We start from the raw sequence: 21725 nt of genomic DNA, 5'->3' as shown, positions 1-21725 counted from the left end.
ACGTTCGTTACGGGACTGAAACAAAAGTACGAAAATAACAAAAGTAGGAAAATAACAATAACGTACTATCCTTTACTCCCATCCCCATTAGTGTAGCGTTTAGTCCCGAAATGCGAAATAACACTAAAGCAAAAAGTAAAGGATAGAAGGACTCCCTATCTAAGACAACCGTGAGGAATAGAGTGTTTGGGGTTGAGGTGCTTCAATGGAGGAATTCACCGGAAAAGACGGCGGTGAAGGGAGGAGAACGGCGCTGCATAAACGGAAAGGAAGAGATTAGAATACAGTTCTGAAAAAAGAATCGGGGTAATTAGCCCCTTTAATTGCCCACCTCGATGAGGTTGGGATGAACCTCATCGAGGTTTGGGTGCACCTCGTTGAGGTGCCCTGCATTAGCGAAACGAATCGTTTCACTAATGCCTCACTTCGACGAGATGAAGATGCACCTCGTCGAAGTGAGAAGTTCCAGAGACTTGGGAGTCTCTGGAACTTGACACCTCGTCGAGATAGGTACATCTTCGACGAGGTGTACCTATAAGTGCATCTTATTGATTTTATTTATTTTGTATTTTTATTTATTTATTGTTATTATTATTTTCTTTTTTTTTCTTTAACTTTTATAAATATGTATATATACATATGTAAACATCAATAAACCTTAAAAAATTAAATATATATATATATATATAATTTTTATTTTGATTATTTATTGTATTTTTAATATATATATACATATTTTTTATTTATTTATTTTTTTCTCTTTTTTTCATATATATTAGAAAAGCAAAAACAAAAACAAAATTGAAATATATATATATATATATATATATTTTTTTCATTTTATGAATATATAAGAAAAATAAAAATAAAGAGGTTAGAAATATCAGGTTGCCTCTCGACAAGTGCTAAGTTTAAAGTCGTTTAGCTCGACTTATACTTCTCTTTTATGTGAACGCATGAAGTCGTATGAGGAATCCAAATTCTTTGATAAAAATCATGTAAATGCACATTGGATTGTTAGGTTGAAGATACCTTAACAAAATCCACGATTTAAATTTGAAAAAATTATGTACGAGTTTAGATTTTTCCCTTTTGACTCGTGTGTCAAGTCATATAACACATAAAATTCTTAGGTTGGGATTATCTTGAACTCCTCTATCATAGATTTTTTTACCAAAATTTTCAACTCCTCTATCATAGATTTTTTTACCAAAATTTTCAACTCCTCACTTTTGGTCGGATGATCACTATTCTCCACTGATATTGGCTTCAAAGATTTATTGAGAAAATTATCACGTTGAGGCTCATCTAAGATAAATACTTCAATACGATCATCTGAATCAAACTCTCCAATTGATTTATGTGCAGTCAAATCAATTAGTAGATAACGTTCAATGCAAATATCTCTTATTAAAGTATATGAACTATCATGTTGATTTTTTTTTGAAGAAATAAAACCAATCATTAGTTTCTCAATAGACTTTTCTTCATTGCCGATATGTCGTGGTGAATTTGGACCATCATATTGATATTCGAACCATGAATTTTCAAGTTCGTCCTTCCAATTTGAGTAGAATGAGCTGAAAACTTTTTCTATTGACGAGTGTATTCCCCATGAAAAATCATTCATCGCCATCTCACTGCAAAATCATTAAAGAAAAAAAAATCAAAATATTAAAAAAAAAACGTTTAAATTAATAGAAGTTCGACTAGATTAACATTACAACTCAACCATCCGCGGCAACGGCGCCAAAAACTTGATGCACGTTTTATATATACGTGCATGTGAAGGCAAGTGTACCTTAGTCGTGTATCAAGTAATAAAGTGAAAGTAGAGTATCGTTCCCATGAGGATGGTGATTATAAGTATTAATCTCTTTGCTTACTATCTATTATTTAAACAATTGTTGGACAATCAAGCTAAAACTTAAGCAAGAAATGAAATGAAAATTATACAATTTAGATGAGAAATTACTTATATTGAAAGAGACTAAGGCTTCTAGCTTCACTTAACCTCTTTGCTTGGTAATAACGCTTGACCCCTTTTAAGTTGTTTTATTCTTTCTAAGATGGCGATTTTTCTTATTAACTAATAGATTCTTGAGATTGGCTCTAAACTCTCGATTAATTACTTTCTCTTAATTCGACTTAAGTAATTAATCTAGAAAAGTATTAAGTTTTATTAATCTAAACCTTTGTAACCTTTGTAATCTAAAGTTTAAGTATGTATATATGTATTAAGGCTTGTTACTAACTATTAGTGATGGTCTAAGAGAAGAAGCAGTACTATGGCATTGCACGTGGTTGAAGGCGTTTGAGGACAAGGTTAGTAAATTATTGGAAGCGGGAAGGAAAACAGAAGAATTAATGAGGAACAGCATGTGGTGGAGAGTGGCGCCGAAACTCACATACGTCAAAAAGGATGGGTCCCTTCCCTTCCCTTCCCTTCTCTTCAGCCTTCAATGCCGTAGTTTCTCTACATCTACTTACCTACCTACCTGCCCCAACCCGATCCTATGCTCTCTAATGTCTATTTATTTTTATGACTTCACCCTTCTCCTCTTTATTCTTATCTTCCATAGCTGGAGAATAGACTGACTGACTAGCCTCTCTTTTCACATTGTCACATCACTCCTTTTCCTTTTCCTTTTATAAGGAGACTCCTCCTCCAACTTCATTTCAATCTCATAACTACCAATGGCCAAAGATGGAGCCACTCATCTCACTGCTCCACTTCCTCGCGTTCTTCTCGTTTCTGCTGGTGCTACTCACTCTGTCGCTCTCCTCTGTAAGCCTCATTCCATCTGTTTTCTTTAATTTCACTCTAACATTCCTTTTCTTCTAATTAATTCATTTTTTTTCTTAGATTTTCTATTTCCATTCTGAATTTCATGCTTTAAATGCTTCTTACCTGTTTTCGGATGATCCACTCGGTCATTTGGCTGTTATAAGCCGTCAATTATTCCTCGCATTCTTTCTTGAGAGAAAAATCTAACCTTAAGTCTATGAGATAAGTAAGAAGTTTATCCACGCAGTTTATGGAGTAAAGGATGTTAGTATCAACAACTTTTATTTGACCTCATCACACCTCAATTTGGATTCTTTGCGACATTTACATACTTTTTGCACATTTGGTGCGTGTCTTTACTTGTCATCGAGGAATGCATTGTTTTGCCTTTTTACTTTATTCATTTCTACTGTCAAGTCTTAAACTTACTGGATCACGAAACTCAACTTCCAGTACAACATAAAAGGAGGTTGATGTTATCGCACTCCATAACATGAACTAGCGGCCTTATCAAGAGCATCAGGCACTTGGTTTGCAGATCGTCTAATATGCCGGAATATAGCACAATTAGTTTTCTAACAATGGATTTACAATCATCAATAAGAATCTCTAAAGCAGTTTGATTCAGTACTGAAGTTTTAATTGAATCAACTATCAATTTGACATCTGATAGCGTCAGCTCCTTTATCCAAATTAGTGACTGACTGCATCTGCTCGAGCCACCATTTTTGCACCAGCACGCAATGTGCAGTTAGCTGCCATGTTACCCACGTCATCCCTTATGATACATCCATGTCCTCTTTGCTCCCCATTGTTAATAAATGCTGCATCTGCATTGCATTTGTAACATCCTGACGGAGGAGTGTTCAATTGCATTTCCTCCCTCAATTGATTGGCCTGCTGGCACATTGCATCTGATTGACCATTTTGCCATGCTTGTGAGTATTGCAATCCATGCGGAACAATCTGTTCTTAGAATTGTATTACCAGACACATTATGCACTTGGAGCCAAATCTGATTTTTTTTTTAATTTTTTTATAAAAGAGACCCAAAAAAGTTGAAAGTTGTCAACTTGGTAATTTTAGGACAGGTTAATTGGATTTTCTCATTCCTAAATAGTTTGATTAATTATTGCGTTGAATGGTGGAGGGTTATTAAAAGATCTTGACCTTTTCTCATGCCTTACATAATGAAGTAAAAATACCTTTTGAGCAATCTTATAGGAATAGAAATTTAGCTAGAATATAGAAAAGTTATGGTGGCTAAAGTAGAATATTTGATGAATGATCGACTCAATGCAGTTCAGCAAGAAAGAATTCAGAACCACTTAATTATCTTGCATTGTACTATTTTTTATATAGTTATAACTTGTTACCTTGTACCCTATTTGATTATTATATCATGAGTTGACTTATGTTTGAACACTCATTTAAAACACCAATTTCAACTCAATTCATAAGATAAAAAATATCAAACTCAAGCACATATTTTGCTCGCTGAATTTACTGAATGATCTTGAATGTCTTGAAGCATGGCTTGAAAAACTGTAGGGAAAATATGTGAGAAAGTCTAAAATTAAACAGTAAAGGAGTTTGAAATTTTTGGAATTATAAATTTTGCTTATTGAGATAAATTGGAAAAAGAGAGAAAAGAAATGTAAATCAAATATGATATTGAAATTGAATAAACCATTAGTTAATATATCAACAACATTACAATAACATTGGTTACTTCTACTTGATGCTTGTTTGCTTGAGCTTTTGGAGGACAACAGATATTTACTGAATCATTAAATGCTGGAGATAGTTGTTTAATATTCAAAGACTAGAGGTAGCAGTTTGGTGCTTCAATTTCTATCTGTTCGAAAATAACCACATTCTGAACTTCCTAATAGCTGTTACAATGATCATAACCAAAAGTTCTCAACTGTCTTTTGTTAAGTACAAAAATACCAGTTGATGTTTGAAAGAAAATCAGAACTTCTTTAATATGTTTAAATAGTTATATTTTAGTTCTTCAGTTCCCTATTCACCGGCAGTGATATATTCTGTAGCATATAATATTATTCCTTCTACTAGAAATGATACTCATTCAAGGGTAAGGGTCAAATTTGCCCCAAAGGTTATTGGGGAAGATCGATTTTACTATTTTGTAAAAAAATAGCATAATTTTGCCTCCATGGTGGAAATTTTAGCTCTATTTTAACCTCATGATAGAAATTTTAGTTCAATTTTACCTTTTTCTAAGTAAATGCCAACGCAAAAAATTAGATGGAATTCCTTCAAAAAGGGTAAAATTGAGCTGAGTTTTCTACCATGCGGATAAAATTGAGTTGTTTTGTAAAATGAGGGAAAAATTGAGCTTCCCCAATAACCTAAGGGGCAAAATCGACCCTTATCCCATAATTCGACATGAAGTTTGTTTGTCTTCATTTTGGACTACCTGCAAATGAAAACATTAGTTGATCCATAAACTAAAGCTTATTCTTTCACGATGCTGCAAATCAAATTGAATTATGAATTTTTATGATTGAGAGAGAGAGAGTGTGTTATTCATGTAATCAGCAGAATACAATTTTTAAACGGTCAAGACAAGTTAACAAAAGTTAACAAATATTATGCAATCAATTACAGCTGGTGTTGCATAAAGTAGGCTGCTAGTTGTTGACTACTAACAACATTTATTAACCAATTTATGGATCTGAGTGTGCTTGAAAAATTGACATACATCATTTAATTTTCTAGCTGGACTTGAGTTAAAATTTGGCTTGGAATTGAATTAGATCCAATTGAAGCAATCTTTGTTCTTAGCTTTGTTTGGCAGTAACTTTCAGTTGAAGTTTCATGGAAAACTCAAATCAAAGTAATAACCAGCTAACTTATAAAAATCTGTTTTGTTTGTTTACTAAATTACGAATTTTTGAAAAATTGTAATATTGAAATTTTTGGGTTGTCTCAAGTTTTAATAAAACCAAACCAAGCGAGTTTTCATTATTCTCATCAATGATTTAATTTGCATGTAACTGCTGCTGTGAAACTCTTATGTTGCTCTTGTTCTTCTTTTCTTTATTTTTAGTATGGAAAGTTATGAAAATCCATACTGAAAAGATTAATTTTTTATAATCCAATTGTGATTGCCTTAGTTTTCATTATCTTGGTTATATTATTTAGAGTCACATCAATAAGTCAATTTCTTTAAAATCTACAGCAGGAAACATGGTCTGTTCTTGGGGACGTGGGGAGGATGGGCAGTTAGGACATGGTGATGCTGAAGATCGACCGTCTCCAACTCAACTGAGTATGTTGGCTGGTCTTGAAATTATATCTGTTACATGTGGTGCTGATCATACAATGGCATATTCCGAGTCTCATACAGATGTTTATAGTTGGGGATGGTTTGTTCTTCATCTTTTCTTCTTTCCACGAGCTTAGTTAATTTCTTACATTCTTTCTATTGACTTCTGCGCAATTGGTTCTAATGTATTTACAAAGTGCAAATAAAATCAAATATATGTTCCAATTGACTTAATCTAATGAAATTGGTTATGCAATCATTGCATAATGTTACAAGCTATATGCAACTATGCTTGTGATTTAAATATGTCTTCAACAAAAGATATTTTGGATATGTGGATAAGCTGTAGATTAATGGGAAGAATGACAACAATAAAACAGTATATGCAAGAGTAGGGTTGAAAGTAGTAATAATTCTAATAAGCAAACAGAATGGGAAATAGTGAGCTTTATTACCGAGGGTAGGAATGAATGAATGAGTAATGAGAAATATAAATGGACTGAGAATAATTCCCAAGTCCCCACAGGAATGGAATATCCCCTCTCTACCCAAAACTGAGCAGAGCCTCTGCCATGGCAGAACAAAACAAAATTTCTAAACTGTATTCTTTCTTACCCTAAACAACAAAATACCCAGATATATATACTAACCCATGACAGCTCAACAATTCATTGGGTACCTTTCTGTCTCCTAGTGTAGACTTGCCAAATCTTGGGTCTATCCTTCTTGAGCTGAAGTAATTCATCATTAGTCTTAAGCCTAGGCCCAACTTCAGGATCTTTATCATTACCACCTCTTCGGAAAGAGTCTTGTCCTCAAGACTTAAGTGTGGAAACTCGCTATGGATAGTGAACTCGTCTTCCCAAGAGGCCTCATATCTGCCCTTATTACTCCACTGAATGAGCCACTGAACAATGGAATTGCAATGTCTTTGGATGACACGAGTAGCGAGGACGCGTTCAGGAGCAACCTTGTCAGCTTCATCTAACTCAAGTTCATGGGGTAGGACGGACGAGACAACATGATTTCCAACAGCCTTCTTTAATGGAGAAACATGGAAAACCAGATGAATTTTTGGGGAAACGGGCCATAGAAATGAGCAGACAGTTTAGGGCAGATTCGGTGAACCACAGACTGTTGTCTATGGGGTTGGAGATGGAGAAATACCCATTCCCCAATCTCAAGGTGCACCTCCTGTCGTTTTTTTTTTTATCAGCTTAGAGTTTCATTTGTTGCTGTGAACGCCACAGATGTTGTTTCAATTGGCGAAGAGCCTCATCACCATCCAACAACTCACGGACACCCTCAACCTGAATTTCACCGGGTATAAATTGGGAGATAGAGGGGGTTTGCAACCACAGATGCCAGTGGAGATATGAAAAGAGGAATTATACCGGAAATCAGCCCAAGCTAGCCAAGTGGCCCACAACTTCGGATGATTGGCTGCAAAACACCGGAGATAGGACTTAAGGCAACAGTTAATGACTTTTGTTTGGCCGTCGGTTTCAGGATGATTAGCGGAACTAAGTCGAAGTCGAGTCCCTTGTAACTTAAACAGCTCCTGCCAGAACCTACTAATAAATATTGTATTCGAATCACTGATAATAGATTTAGGATGGCCATGTAAACGAACAATCTCCCGAACGAAGATTTCACCAATGCTTTAAGCTGTATAAGGATGGTTCAAAGCGATAAAATGACTATATTTACTTAGTTTGTCCACCACTAGGCTTCGAATCCCTTAGATTTGGGCAACCCGGTTATGAAATCCATTGATAATTCTTCCCATACAACTTTTGGAATGTTGAGGGGTTGTCGCAGCCCATCGGGAGCTAAAGTGGAAGACTTATAATGCTAGTAGGCGTCGCAATGTTGAACATACTGTTGTACAGCGACGCGAAGGTAGGTACGATAGTATCCGGAATGACCCCCTATAGGTGTGTCATGAAGCTCGACAATGATTGTTGGAATCCATTTAGAAGTTTTTGAAAGCACTAGTCTGCCCTTATAATAGAGCACCCCTTGTTTCACTTGATACCCTTGTTTGGAGGATGGATCAACTTGCAATACTTCAACTATGGCTTTCAGTTTAATGTCGTTGTGGGCTTCCTCTACAAGCTGAGTTCCCTCCCTCAGGCCAGGCAGGGACTGGAATTAGGGTCATATAGTCACCCTTATCGTGTTGCCGAGACAAGGCGTCAGCTGCCTTGTTAATTTGCCCCGTTTTGTACTGAATTTCAAATTGATAGCCTATGAGCTTCACTCGCCATTTCTATTGGTCAACCGTGGTTACCCATTGTTGGAGTAGATGACAAAGACCTTTTTGATCTGTCCGGATAATGAATCTTCTTCCGAGTAAGTAGGGGCGCCAATGTTGAATTGCCATGGCTAATGCCGTCAATTCCTTTTCATAGGCAGATTTGGACAAATTCTTGTCTGATAGTCCCTTGCTAAAATAAGCAATTGTTCTCCCATCTTGCATCAAAACGACACCCAAACCTTTTCCCGAAGCGTCGCACTCTATGAGGAAAGGTTGTAAAAAGTCTGGGTGCGCCAACACGAGCCGAAACAAGTTTCTTCTTCAATGTGTCAAAAGCAGTAGCAACATCAGTGTTCCAATGGAAGTTGTTCGTCTTGGTTAGGTCGGTAAGGGGATGTGCTACCTTTCCATACTCCAGGATAAATTTCGTGTAGTAGCCTGTGAGCCCCAAAGATCCCCTAACACCCCTGACTTTAGAGGGATCTACTGCCGCACCATTTGGTGAAATAATATGGCCCAAATACTCTATATGGGATTGCCAGAATAAACATTTCTCTTGATTAGCCCTAAGATGATGTGATTGCAAAACTTGTAGAATTAGGGCCACATGTTGTAGATGAAGTTCCCAAGTAGCACCATAGACGAGTATATCGTCAAAAAATACAAAATATCTCATTCATAATGCTCTGAAAGGTAGAAGGGGCGTTGGTTAACCCAAATGGCATGACGAGGAATTCATAGTGGCCATCATGAGTACGTCTTTTCCTCGTCTCCCTACCGTTGTGGTGGTAACTCCTCTAGTTCTACAAAAAATCACTAAAACTGAGAAAGTAGAGCTGGAAGTCCTGTTTGGTGCTCCTGTATATGTCGTTGGGTGAGCCCACTGTGCCCCAATAGCGCTTTCATACTTCCTCCGACCAGCCAAACTCGCAAAGACTCTCCTATGTATGCCGCTTGGCTGCCTGTATCACCTTGTAACTCAATGCTCTTGCTTCGATACTGTAACCTCATTTTCTTGAGTTTCCAATCATGAGTTACCTCTCCAAATGTACTCAGCCATGCCATTCCCAAAATCATGTCCAAATTGCCTAGATCAAAGACTAAGGCATCAATTTCACATACCATATCCCCTATGTGTAATGGAAGTTTGCAGCATTGCTATGATACAGAAGCTTTATAGCCATCCTCAAAGGGTAATTCTCATTTGTTGAGACGCGGCTGCCGGTAACCCCAACTTCCGAACCAATTTCCGCGAAACAAAGTTGTGGGAGGCACCTGAATCAATCATAAATACTATTGGGATGCCCTGGAGTTTGGCCCTTAATTTCATAGTTATGAAACTCTGAGATTGTTCTTCGACCAACCCTCCCATTTCCAAAACTGCGCATTCTCCTTCACCCTCGTTAAATTCGACAGCATCAACATATTTCTCTTTATCCACATCCTCCTCGAAATCTTCATTGGCCGAAATTAAGAGCTTCAGATGGCCATCTACGCAACGATTTGAGGGCTGTAGGCAAGCCCGCACTTGAAGCAAAGCCCCTTGCGCCTTCGCTCTTCCATCTCTCTGGAACTTAGATGTCGTGTGCCTTCGTTGTGATTTTGGGGGCGGTGGTTGTCTGTTTGAGGTTGGCGGTTTCTGGGCCTGTTCCTTTCTTTTTGGGTGGCCCAACCCAGTTGTCTCTCCCTGACCTAAATATTTAAAAGGTTGAGCAGTCCACGCTGTGTTAGTAGTCACGTGATTGGAGGCGCCTCGCATTGAATCTCTCCCTACCGTACTGAACGTACGTCCTACTGTACCTCCCAACTGTAATTCTGCCTCGACGTCCCTTGCCATTCTCATCGCCAAAGCTGGTCTCATAATTCTGACCCAAGTTCGATTCTCCCGTCTCAGGCCATGGATGAAGAGTCCGATATGTTGATAGGAGGGTTGGGTTATGGACTGGGCAGAATATCATCTCAAACGTGTCAATATAGTCAGCCACTGTTCCAGTCTGTTGTAGAGAAGCAAGATAATCGGTGGTACTGTATAGGGAAGCTCCGGCAAAACGATTCAACAATTGAATTCTTCCCAACCGAGTTGTGGACTGCCACTGAAGAGAATCGAAAACCAATTAATAGCAGGTCCGTCCATTCACATCTGAGCATGAGTCAATCGCATATGAGGGAGCATTCGATTTACTGAGAAGAATAACTCTGCTTTTGTCAACCAGCCTCTCAGATCAATACCGGAGAAATAAGGCAGCTTTACTTTCTGGGCCGTAAAGGGTTGCTCGGGGTTTGGGTTAGTCCTGGAACCAAAAAGGGGACCTGGAAGAGCCGGATTGTGGTGTTCTGTTTGGGTCTTTGGTGGTGTCGTGAGTGGAAAATTTGGCTGGCTCCTCTGCTGTTTCAGCCTCAACAGAACGTTTACCATGCTTGTTGATTAACCCGGCCAACATGGTACGTATCTCTTCCACCATTACATCCCTTTCTCATTTAACTTGCTTTCAGCGGCCATGGTTTTCTGCATTCCGGTTCATTAAGCTCTTCTAGTTGAGTCTCCATTCCTTCTAACTTCTCATTGTGGCTGTCTGCCCGTGATTGAAGCCTGTGTTCGTCTGTCTTCCCCATCTTTCTAATCCGGCAAGTCGGACCAAATAATGGGAAGAATGACAGCAATAGAACAGTATATGCAGGAGTAGGGTTGAAAACAGTGATAATTCTAATAAGCAAACAGAATGAGAAATAGTGAGCTTTATTACCGAGGGTAGGAACGAATGAATGAGTAATGAGAAATACAAATGGACTGAGAATAATTCCTAAGTCCCCACAGGAATGGAATATCCCCTCTCTACCCAAAACTGAGCAGAGCCTCTGCCAAGGCAGAACAAAACAAAATTGCCAAAATGTATTTTTTCTTACCCTAAACAACAAACTACACAGATATATGTACTAACCCATGACAGCTCAACAATTCATTGGGTACCCTTCTGTCTCCTAGTGTAGACTTGCCAAACCTTGGGTCTATCCTTCTTGGGCTGAAGTAATTCATCATTAGTCTCAAGCCTAGGTCCAACTTCAGGATCTTTATCATATATATCCATGTGTTTGCGTTCATTGCAAATTAGTTTTTTTTATCGATTATCTCAGTCAAGTGTTAGATAAGCTTAGGAAATCTTGTGGGTGTCGTTCAATCTTAAGATGAGGTGTGATATATATATAAGCCAAGATAGAATTTAGGGAAAAAAAAGCATGTGGTTTGCACTTTGACAGTTTTGACTTTTTTCGTGACAAAATGGTACATGTGGTTCTGGGTTTTTAGCACAAAAAGAAATTTTTAGCAAAACTGTTAATAGGGAACTTTTGGTATCATTATTGAAGTTAATGACGTGGCAGAGGAATTTTTATCCACTCAATCTTCTGTTGTGTAATTCAGTTAGAAAAAAAGAAAAAGACATAGCGCATGAGAATCCATTGTCTGCTCTTAATTGGCAGAATCCATTGTCTGCTCTTAAGTTAAAATCCATTGTCTGCTCTTAATTGGCAGAATTTTCCAGTGAATTTGGCAACTTGAAGTGGCCTTGGTTATCTGCAGAAATAGTGACAAAACGGAATGCCTAGGTAGAGAAAAGTAATTGGAGAAAAATACCCTATGACTTTAACATTTTACCCAAAAGTTCCTTTTTTTTTTGCTAACATCGAGAACCACATGTACCATTTTGTCACAAAAAATTCCAGTCCTAAATCATCATTTAGGAGATATGAAATGGCGGTTTGCTTCATATTCCAAATTGATTTTTGAAGAATGGATAAACTTTTTTCCTTCTTCAGTCTTGAGGCAACCTGTGAAAATGAAGAAAAGTATACAATTATGGGGAGTCTATTATTTAGATATATGTTGGAGGTATCTTTACTTGACGATTTGTGTTACTTTTTTCTGGTGTCATACATATACTAATATTCTACACTTGAAATATTGATCACCAACCTCTCTGTTATCGGGGAAATTTTGGATGGATGAATTGCGAATTTGAGTAGACTTTTTTGGCTTGCATTAGGTCTAATTAGACATATTTTCTTAGAATGAAGGCTTCTATTCTATCACATCATGGGACCTAATTATGAGTGAGTCTTAACTTTAACTCTAACATGTCATCAAAGTGTATTTTTGGCTGGGAATACTAGTGTGTAGTCATATGACTCCCATTTAGTCCTATAATACTAAGATTTTTAATGAAACAATATCAGTCTTAAATTTATATGAATAATTAATAGACATTAACACCTAGGAATATGGTGGTCTTTCAAACTCCCTTGAAAGTGTAACTCTTAGTCCTTAAAAAGGATATCTCCTGACTAGAAACGTTAAACTTCAATGCATGGACTAGGTTTATCTATAAATATATTTTATAGGCTTTTGATAATTATACTGACCCCAAGAGAAATATTCTAATATAAAATCTAACAAAAATCTGAAATAAAACAAACATGACAACTATGAGCTCCCAAGGTATAAAATAATGAATACTTGTCTAGGTAATCTGAGTTAAGGTTGTGGGTTGGAAATCTTTTCTCTTTTCTTAAGAACATATTCAAAAAAGAAAACAAAAATAAAAGGAAAAAGCACCTCAAAGAACAAGAACAAATAATAACACCTTAGCATATTAGAATAACTCAGAGACTCTCTCTCCATTCTCTAGATTTTCCTTTCTTTTCAGTTTTTAATGAGTGTAATCAGCACCACATATTGTTAAATGATCTATGACATTTTATTGCACATTTTGGAACTTTTTGTTAGTTTATATCCTCTTGTGAAATAGGTCTATGATATGGCTTATTGTTAGGTTATGTTTATGCCTTCTCTTCCAAATAATATGTGAAATAAGCTTTTGTGCAGGGGAGATTTTGGGAGGTTGGGTCATGGAAATTCAAGTGATCTGTTCACTCCTCAACCGATTAGAGCATTACATGGTTTAAAAATAAAGCAAATAGCTTGTGGAGATTGCCATTGCTTGGCAGTGACAATGGATGGCGATGTGCAGAGGTTAGTTTTTTTTAATGATGTTGGCTTTGAGTTTCTCATATCAGTGTAGCCAGTGCTTGAATGCATGTTGAAAGTTCCTCAATGCAGCATGATTGAAAGTAGTAGCTTGAACTCAAAGTGTGTACTACCATGAAAATAATATCTGAAATCCAGTTATCCCCTGAACTGCACGACAATTGTCTTCTCCCACGATATAAAATTATCACCTGAAGTTTAACTAACTTTCCCAATACTCTAACTACCACGATAACAAAATATGTAAAGCCCTCCAATCTTGTTGATCATACAGATTTTTTTTTTTTTTTTTTTTGTAGAAGTCCTTCGCATAGAAAGCCATGAAATGTATCTTATCCTACAAACAATAATAAAATGCATATTCTACCCAAAAAGTGATGGGGGAAGAGAGTTTTAGATTCAAACTAATTTCACCTTATAGAAAAATAACACATTATTTTATTTTCTTTATTTCACCCCCATTTTATTGTCTTAAACTCAAATAAAGGGATTTCTGTGTCTCTTCATGCTTCTGCTTCCTTTCCTACTTAATATGCTTTATTTTATAAATAAGTAGGCTAAAAGTTCTACCAACTCTTCCCTTCCTATGCTCTTCCCTTATCATGTATATATACAGTGTATAATCATTTTAAAATCTATATGGCTGCTGAATCCTGTTCATTTTATGACAGAGATCATCTCTAGAGAATAGGTCACAGAAAATTTCCTTTAAGTAAATGCCGAAAAGATGATATCTGTTATCATTACTACCCAAACCAAGACATACAATATAAATAAATGAGAATAAAACTCACTAACGCATGCTGTGTTCTCTCCCATTGAAAACTAAGTCACCGTTGCAGGGGAGTACAGTAAGCAACCATACCAGAGGACCTACCAAATTGAACCCCAAGTTAAAATATATTTATAATCAAGCTTTTGGTACTTAACAGAAGGGAAGAAGGAAGAGTTTACCCAATATATGAACTTCGGTGAACATTCATTTTGTTTACATCAATACCTACTATAGCATTGCATCTATTCTTCTATAATTCGCGAGTATCACTAATAACTTTTGTATGACAGTTATCAATTTCTGACCTGAATAATTGTGACAATTTCGCTACAGGAGTGTGTATATATATATATATGTATATATATATATATAGTTTAAGTGTGCTCCCTTTTGTCAAATGAAAATTTTCTTAACGTTCTCATTTTTATGCAACTCTTGGTGGAATCGAAAACAATAACAATTTCCCAGTTGACTACCAAAAAGAAAAAAAAGAAAAATCCTGAATCAGAATGACAATCTTTCCATAAAAAGAAAATTCCTTTGATATGAACAACCTTGGATATGACAATCTAGGTTCTACAAATTCAGAAGCAGGCCACTTAACTGTCCAACCTCTTATTATGAACTAAAGTCAATCTAATATGGAAAGCTTATATCTGGAGAAGTTGATTCTTGCAAAACTACTTGTAGATGTGCTAATCTTCAGTCAAACGCATCTAAGATGATATTAAGCAAGTCAAAACATTTTTAATTTCATCCCTCTGTTCTGGATAAAAGAAATCGCATCTTGAACTTTCTGTGATGACCATGAATGTGACCTAATGTTGCTGTTTTACATTGCTACTAATACTCTGACACAATTTGGTCTTCTTATATTGCTTGTTCTGCTATGGCATAAGTTACTCATATACCAGATATTTTTTTGTCCAAGAGACATTTAAGTGAGATATTTGAAACAATGTTGTATTGCGTTCCTCTGGATCCAAAATGTGCTCATGTCAAATCTGGTTCTATCTTCAACTATTTATGAGCTTCTTATATAATATGCATCCACTAAATCAAGAAGCTTTTCCAATTTCACATATGTGCTTCCTTTTCCTGTTTCCCTGAAGTTGGGGGCGGAATCAAAATGGGCAGCTTGGTCTTGGCACCACGGAAGACTCTCTTGTGCCTCAGAAAATTCATGCTTTCCAGGTACAGTAAATTATTCTAAATAGACTCTCCTTTGTAGCCTTTTGATTTTATTATATTATTTATGGTTAAGAGGTTTATGGATTGCGTTTTGAATGACAATGATGAAGCCTTCATTTTTTGGGTAAGATTAGTTGTGTAGAATCTGTTTGTAAGAGCTCAGTTACCTTTTCATGATTACTATATGCATGTTCCAACCTATTGGGTCTACATTTACGGGGGAAGGTTAAGTCGTTTATTTATTTTTATTTGAATTGTGTTTATCCTTGAGCTGATTCAGACATTGTATAGTGTGTGTAAATAGGAAAGGAAAGGTGCATTTTTTCTTTTATCTTTTTTTCATGATTACTATATGCATGTTCCAACCTATTGGGTCTACATTTACGGGGGAAGGTTAAGTCGTTTATTTATTTTTATTTGAATTGTGTTTATCCTTGAGCTGATTCAGACATTGTATAGTGTGTGTAAATAGGAAAGGAAAGGTGCATTTTTTCTTTTATCTTTTTTTTTTTTATTTTGGTAGGACACAAAATGATAAATCCTGTGGAGAGGAAGCCTATCAATGTTTAATTTCTAGTTCTTTTAGGTTTTATGTGATGTTGTTTCATTAAATAAAAAGGAGAAAAGGTAATGATGCAGCCTATCTAAAAGACTAAATCTGATAAACGGTTCTGTTCATTCACATTGCAAAAAAAAATAATATTCAAGGCTACCTTGCTGATGCTTCCTCATTTTAAAAGATTGAAAAGGTTGTTCCGTTCCATCCAAATTATACTAATCCGGCTTTTTTCCCCATTTGGACTTAAAGTTTAAGAGGTAGATAAGATTTTGACAAATGTATCCCACTTCATTTCTTCTTGAATTGATTGAAAGGAACTCCTATTAGGTTCTCTGTTAGTAGCTGAAAGGTAGTAAATTTCTGTCTTCTATATGCACTGAAATTAATTCTCTTGCAGGGAATCCCTATCAAAATGGTAGCTGCTGGTGCTGAACATACTGCAGCTGTCACAGAAGACGGAGAGCTCTATGGATGGGGATGGGGTTGTTATGGGAATTTGGGCCTAGGTGACAGGAATGATCGCTTGGTGCCTGGGAAAGTTTCTCTTCCTCATGTACGTATAACTTGGTATGGTTAATTTCCTCAGGTGGCCATGTTGTTTCCAAATTTTGGGTCTAATTTTAAGCCAATCCATTATTTATGAAGACAGAGAGAACTTTTCATTGGAAAGGAAGCCTAGTGATTCATGACCCACAAAATAAAAATATTTCAATCTATTCACGACCCAAATTATCTGAGTACCCAATTGCTACTGAGTATGTATGTATATATCAGTTGAGTCTAGGCACTTTGTTACAAAGTAGTTGTTGACTTCATTGAGTTTGATATTTCAATTGATCTATATTATAATGCTTGTAATATTTTATCATCGTGATTAAATAATTAAATTTGTTTGCATCATGGTTGTACGGGCATTTCAACTACTTCATTTAACTTATGCTATGCAGTGGAAACAGCCTACTATATTTTGCTTATTAGCTATGTGTGTTCCACTGCACATGAAAAAGAAAATTAAGTGGAAACAGAATGTTAAACCTCAACAACTCTGCTAACCAAACAAAAAGGCGAACTTCACCATTGACCAAGAATTTGATGAAACGTGATGTGAAGGTTCCATTTTGCGAGTTGCTTTAGCAATCATGTTAATGTGGTATTGCACTGCAATATACCATTTAAAGTTGGTGTCCAAATATTTTTTTATAATGGATGTTCTATTTTTAAATGTCTCTACATGTTCTAAATATGTTCTTGTTATAATTTTGATGCTGTAATGATAAAAATTACAGGGAGATAAGATGGTCATGGTTGCTTGCGGATGGCGGCATACAATATCTGTTTCCTCTTTTGGTGGACTATACACTTATGGATGGAGTAAGTATGGTCAACTAGGGCATGGGGACTTTAAAGATCACCTCATTCCTCATCGGGTGGAAGCATTGCGAGATAGTTCTGTATCTCAGGTGACCTATTCCTCCCTTCATCACAATGATAATTGTTTCAACATCTTAGTTTTGTATGCCAATCATTTGTCAAGCGCTTACAACAAAAACATTTTTCTCTATATTTCTTTTGTTTGAATTCCACTACTCATGCTTTTTTTATTCACAAGCTTCTTTAAGACAAATTGTGTTCAACTGAAAAATGACTTGGCTCTAAGACATTTTTCACATTTGATAAATTCACTCAAATGTATGGTTGAAAAAATTAACTTATCAGATTTAGGCATTTTAGTTACCTTTTCTAGTTATGCTATGTTGTACGCAACAACTATATCATCTCTGTCCGTTATTTGCTCCAATAACATGATAATTGTGAACCCTGTGTCACACATTACCTCCCATTGTTCTTAAGATTTGTGACCTTCAAATTGAATCCAAGTTCTAACCTGGATCTATCCCCTTCAGAAAATAGTGTCAAGTTGGGTTAAAACTGTACCATGTTATGTAACTTAGTATTTAAATACTAAAATTATTTTATTTTTATTTATTTTGTGTTAAAGTGGTATTTGTGCTTCATCCATTAATTAGTTGTCCACATATTTTTATGAAAAATCTATGTTCACTATTAAAAATTAGTTTTATTGCACATTATATGCATTCATAAAGTGCCGAAGCTTGTCATCCAATGGTGCTTTTATCATTAAAAATATGAGAAAAAAAAAATGAACATTCTGGGATAAAACATGTTAATTTTTGTCTTGTTGATTTTATGTATTAATATAACATGAAAAGAATTTTTGAAGCCATATATAAATTAATTAATGGATTTAGGAGACTAATCAATGAAAGAATCACAGGATACTACTTTGATATAAAAAGGAAACTGTTTCTCCAGTGTCTAAGCATGAAGTCGTTATTTGCCCTCTTGAACTTTTCCCTTATTATCATAGTCATTTATGAATCATAGACAACAGAAGTTAGGTGTGCATTTTTAGTGATGTGCTTTTTCTTAATTGACGTATTTCTTTTTTCAGACTAATGTTGGAGGTTCCTATCATTTTCATATAGATTAATATTGACTTCATTTGAATAATTAAAAATTTATATGAAATAATCATATAATTAATCAATTACTTCGTGGCTGCAAAATTATATCCATTATGTAATATACATTCTTGAATATACAGAAATTCTGCTATACGATAAACTCTTGTTGCTAAAAAAAACAAGATATGCAAAGGATGGGTGAAGTTGGATGAATTCCAGTTTTGGTAATAATCAACTTGTTATGCCTTCATCCACAATCTATATGAAAAATCGATAACGTGATCAACAAAATAATTGAAATAAGGCAGAATCCTAAACTAGCTGAGTTTGAGCATAATAATGCAGTCAGCATTAACTACATATTAACTTACAGAATTAATATGCTGAAAGGGTTGAATTTATCAGAAGTAATAAATGCCTGTACAGTGTACACATTGTAGTTGGTCTTCAACTGTATAACTTCATTGCTGGTTGTCCTTAAGATCTTTCTACGAATTCCTACAATTCCATTTTTCTACAATGGAGCTTTCTCCTGTTCATATTGATGTTGAAGATGCATATTTGATGCACTAGGCTTAAAATGTTGAGAGCTTGTGAGCAGGTCATATATATAGGTAGCCTTTCCCTTGCTCTTGTCTTTTTCTTTTATTTTCAAAGGAGGTTTTTCTACGACTTGAACCCATGACTTCCAGGTCACAAAGGAGCAGCCCTACCGTGGTGTTTAGATTGACCCTTTTTTTCATATGCTTTTTATGTGTTTGTGCTGATGTTGCAATTCTGATTTTAAAGACAATAGTCAAACTCATTGCTGTTTTTGTACTTGGTTTCCATGCCTGAAATGGTCCTCACTCTAATGCTTATAATAATTAATTAACCCATAAAAGCTCTATCTGCTTCGTTTTTTATATGATGGATATTGTTTCTTGTTATATGTTTGTAATTCAATTTTGTTTGATAATATATTATTACTATTTTTGATAGATATCTGGCGGTTGGAGACATACAATGGCTGTGACGTCTGATGGAAAACTTTATGGCTGGGGATGGAATAAGGTTCAAAGAATCTTCGATTGTTTGATTTTCTAATTAATCATTCTGTATTGTTTCAGCCAATTTTTCTTGGTTCGATTGGTGAAACACGAGCTTGAGAGAAAGTGTCATATAATGAAGTGAGGTTCCATTCTATCAAGTAAAACATGGACGCATAGAAATTTAAAAAGGATAAAGCCTAAAAGGCACAAATTAACACCTCCTTTGGTCATGGAAAAGTGTTTTACTAGCTCACATTAATATGCACTTTTCCCTTATACTTTGTAAACCATTTTTCTTGCTGGTTTAGTTAGTTTGTTAATTATCTCTATCAATTGATTTGTCTATTTTTGATAAAATTGCCTATATTTATTGGTTGTCCTTGTCCTTTTATATTCAGTTTGGGCAGGTTGGAGTTGGTGATAATGTGGACCATTCTTCTCCCATGCAAGTCAAATTTCCCCAAGAGCAGGTATATCTTCTGACTTTAGCTTAGAATTAAAAGATTGCTCAAATTGATATTCAATTCCTTAGCGATTTTCTTTTTTCTGATTTCTTGTTTAAAGAGTATCTACTTCTTTTACTGATCAATTTTCTGTGACTACTTATTTGTCACTTGGCAGAAAGTAATTCAGATTGCTTGTGGCTGGAGGCACACACTTGCTGTTACTGAATTGCAAAATGTATTTTCCTGGGGAAGAGGCACAAATGGACAGCTTGGTCATGGAGGGTCTTTAGACCGGTAATAGCACAGACCTATGTTTTTTGGCATCTCTGTATATCTTCCACTTCCGAGTGATTTTGAACATTCAGCCCCCCCTTATTCATGCAGTTAAGGTTCTAATATTTGATAAATTAGGAAGTAAACAATGCTAAAAAGAGATTTAGAAAAAAAAGAAAGATAAGTTACACTTACAATGGCAGCATATATATGATGATAGAATGTACATACTTGACCGCTTGAGAATGAAACAATTCTAAATTTTATAATAGCTTAGATTCCTTGAACTGATACAACTAGTGATTGACACTGAAATTGGTAATATAGTTGCTATCAATTATCATTACTAGCCAAAACCACAGTATTGACCGACTGATGTATAATCTTCAAAAACTTTTAGTAGTAAATATTCTTTTAATTAAACCAGATACGTGGTTCTCCAAAGTATTGCTAATTAATCTGAAATATATAGTAAATCAATCAGTAATTGCACTTGTTTGGCTTTGAAAGGAATGTGCCAACAATAGTAGAAGCATTGAGTGTTGATGGGTCTGGTTGCCAGCAGATAGAATCATCGATGTCAGGTGTTTGTGCTGTCTTTATTACTCATATTGTATGTTTTCATGTTTTTATGACAGTTTTGGATGATATGTTTTTTTATACGATCCTTGTCTCTGCAGGAAAAACCTGGGTATCACCATCAGAGAGATATGCTATCGTTCCTGATGAATCGGTAAGCTTCCCTTTCTTATTAGGTGCATGATGACATGGTATAGAGATTTAAAGTTTTTGAAGGTGCAAATTGACCATATTGTTTTTGTCCTAGCTCAGTTTTACTATTTTCTGTTGATTCATGTTAATGGTGTTGAAATTTGTTACAAGTAAGAAAAAGAAAAAGAAAAAGAAATGGATTTGAAATTTGTGGTTAATTAATAAAAAAGGGAATGAAGTTGAAAATGTTGATGGTGGGTTCAGGGAGAGACAGGGAAGGGAAGCGAGCTTAGTGTTCCAGAGACTGCTGATGTGAAGCGGATTAGAATATGATAACCTAAAGTCTTTGGACATCCAACATCACTCTCTGACCGACCGCTGAATGTAAATTTCTAGCTTTCTATTCCTCTCATACTGTACTGTACTGTACTGTACTGTACTATGCACATGGTTCCATTTCTAATTGCCTTATGAAGAATATCATTTCTTTTCAAGCCAAAATATGATTTAAACTGTTACAAGTACATAATTTCAACTAACTTCTTATAATTTAGCATGTTGCATTCCACTAATACCATTTGATTTTATATTACTGATTTCACCTAAATGCTATGCTATGTTATACTGTTAAAATATCTATTTATTCCTACGTCAAAAATATTTAAAAGAACACAAAACTAAAACCTTAATTTCTAAAATTTCCTTTTTCAACTGAACACTATAAACAATTAAATCTCTTTCATACTAGAATTTTATCTCTATAAATCATGAAAAAACCAAATCCTCTCTGCATTATGTTTCACTTTCAACTTGATAGTTTCAACACGAAATTGATCGATCAAATAAATTACATTCATGGTGAGAAAGCA

The 21725-nt window shown here is 35.5% G+C and overlaps 1 protein-coding gene across 1 annotated transcript; it reads left to right on the top strand.

Annotated features, from left to right (window-relative positions):
- The first annotated feature begins 2468 nt into the window (after positions 1–2468).
- On the top strand, positions 2469–21377 carry LOC136231072 (ultraviolet-B receptor UVR8). The gene is made up of 12 exons (XM_066020326.1): positions 2469–2788; positions 5997–6183; positions 13223–13369; positions 15272–15353; positions 16307–16462; positions 17196–17369; positions 19377–19448; positions 19825–19896; positions 20048–20166; positions 20656–20729; positions 20826–20878; positions 21121–21377. Exons 1-12 carry the CDS (start codon positions 2698–2700, stop codon positions 21187–21189), a joined length of 1296 nt encoding a protein of 431 aa, XP_065876398.1. The 5' UTR covers positions 2469–2697; the 3' UTR covers positions 21190–21377.
- Positions 21378–21725: the final 348 nt, after the last annotated feature.

The sequence above is a fragment of the Euphorbia lathyris genome, chromosome 5, assembly GCF_963576675.1.
Source record: "Euphorbia lathyris chromosome 5, ddEupLath1.1, whole genome shotgun sequence".
Classification (NCBI taxonomy): domain Eukaryota; kingdom Viridiplantae; phylum Streptophyta; class Magnoliopsida; order Malpighiales; family Euphorbiaceae; genus Euphorbia; species Euphorbia lathyris.
This window is presented reverse-complemented; position numbering and strand designations above follow the sequence as displayed.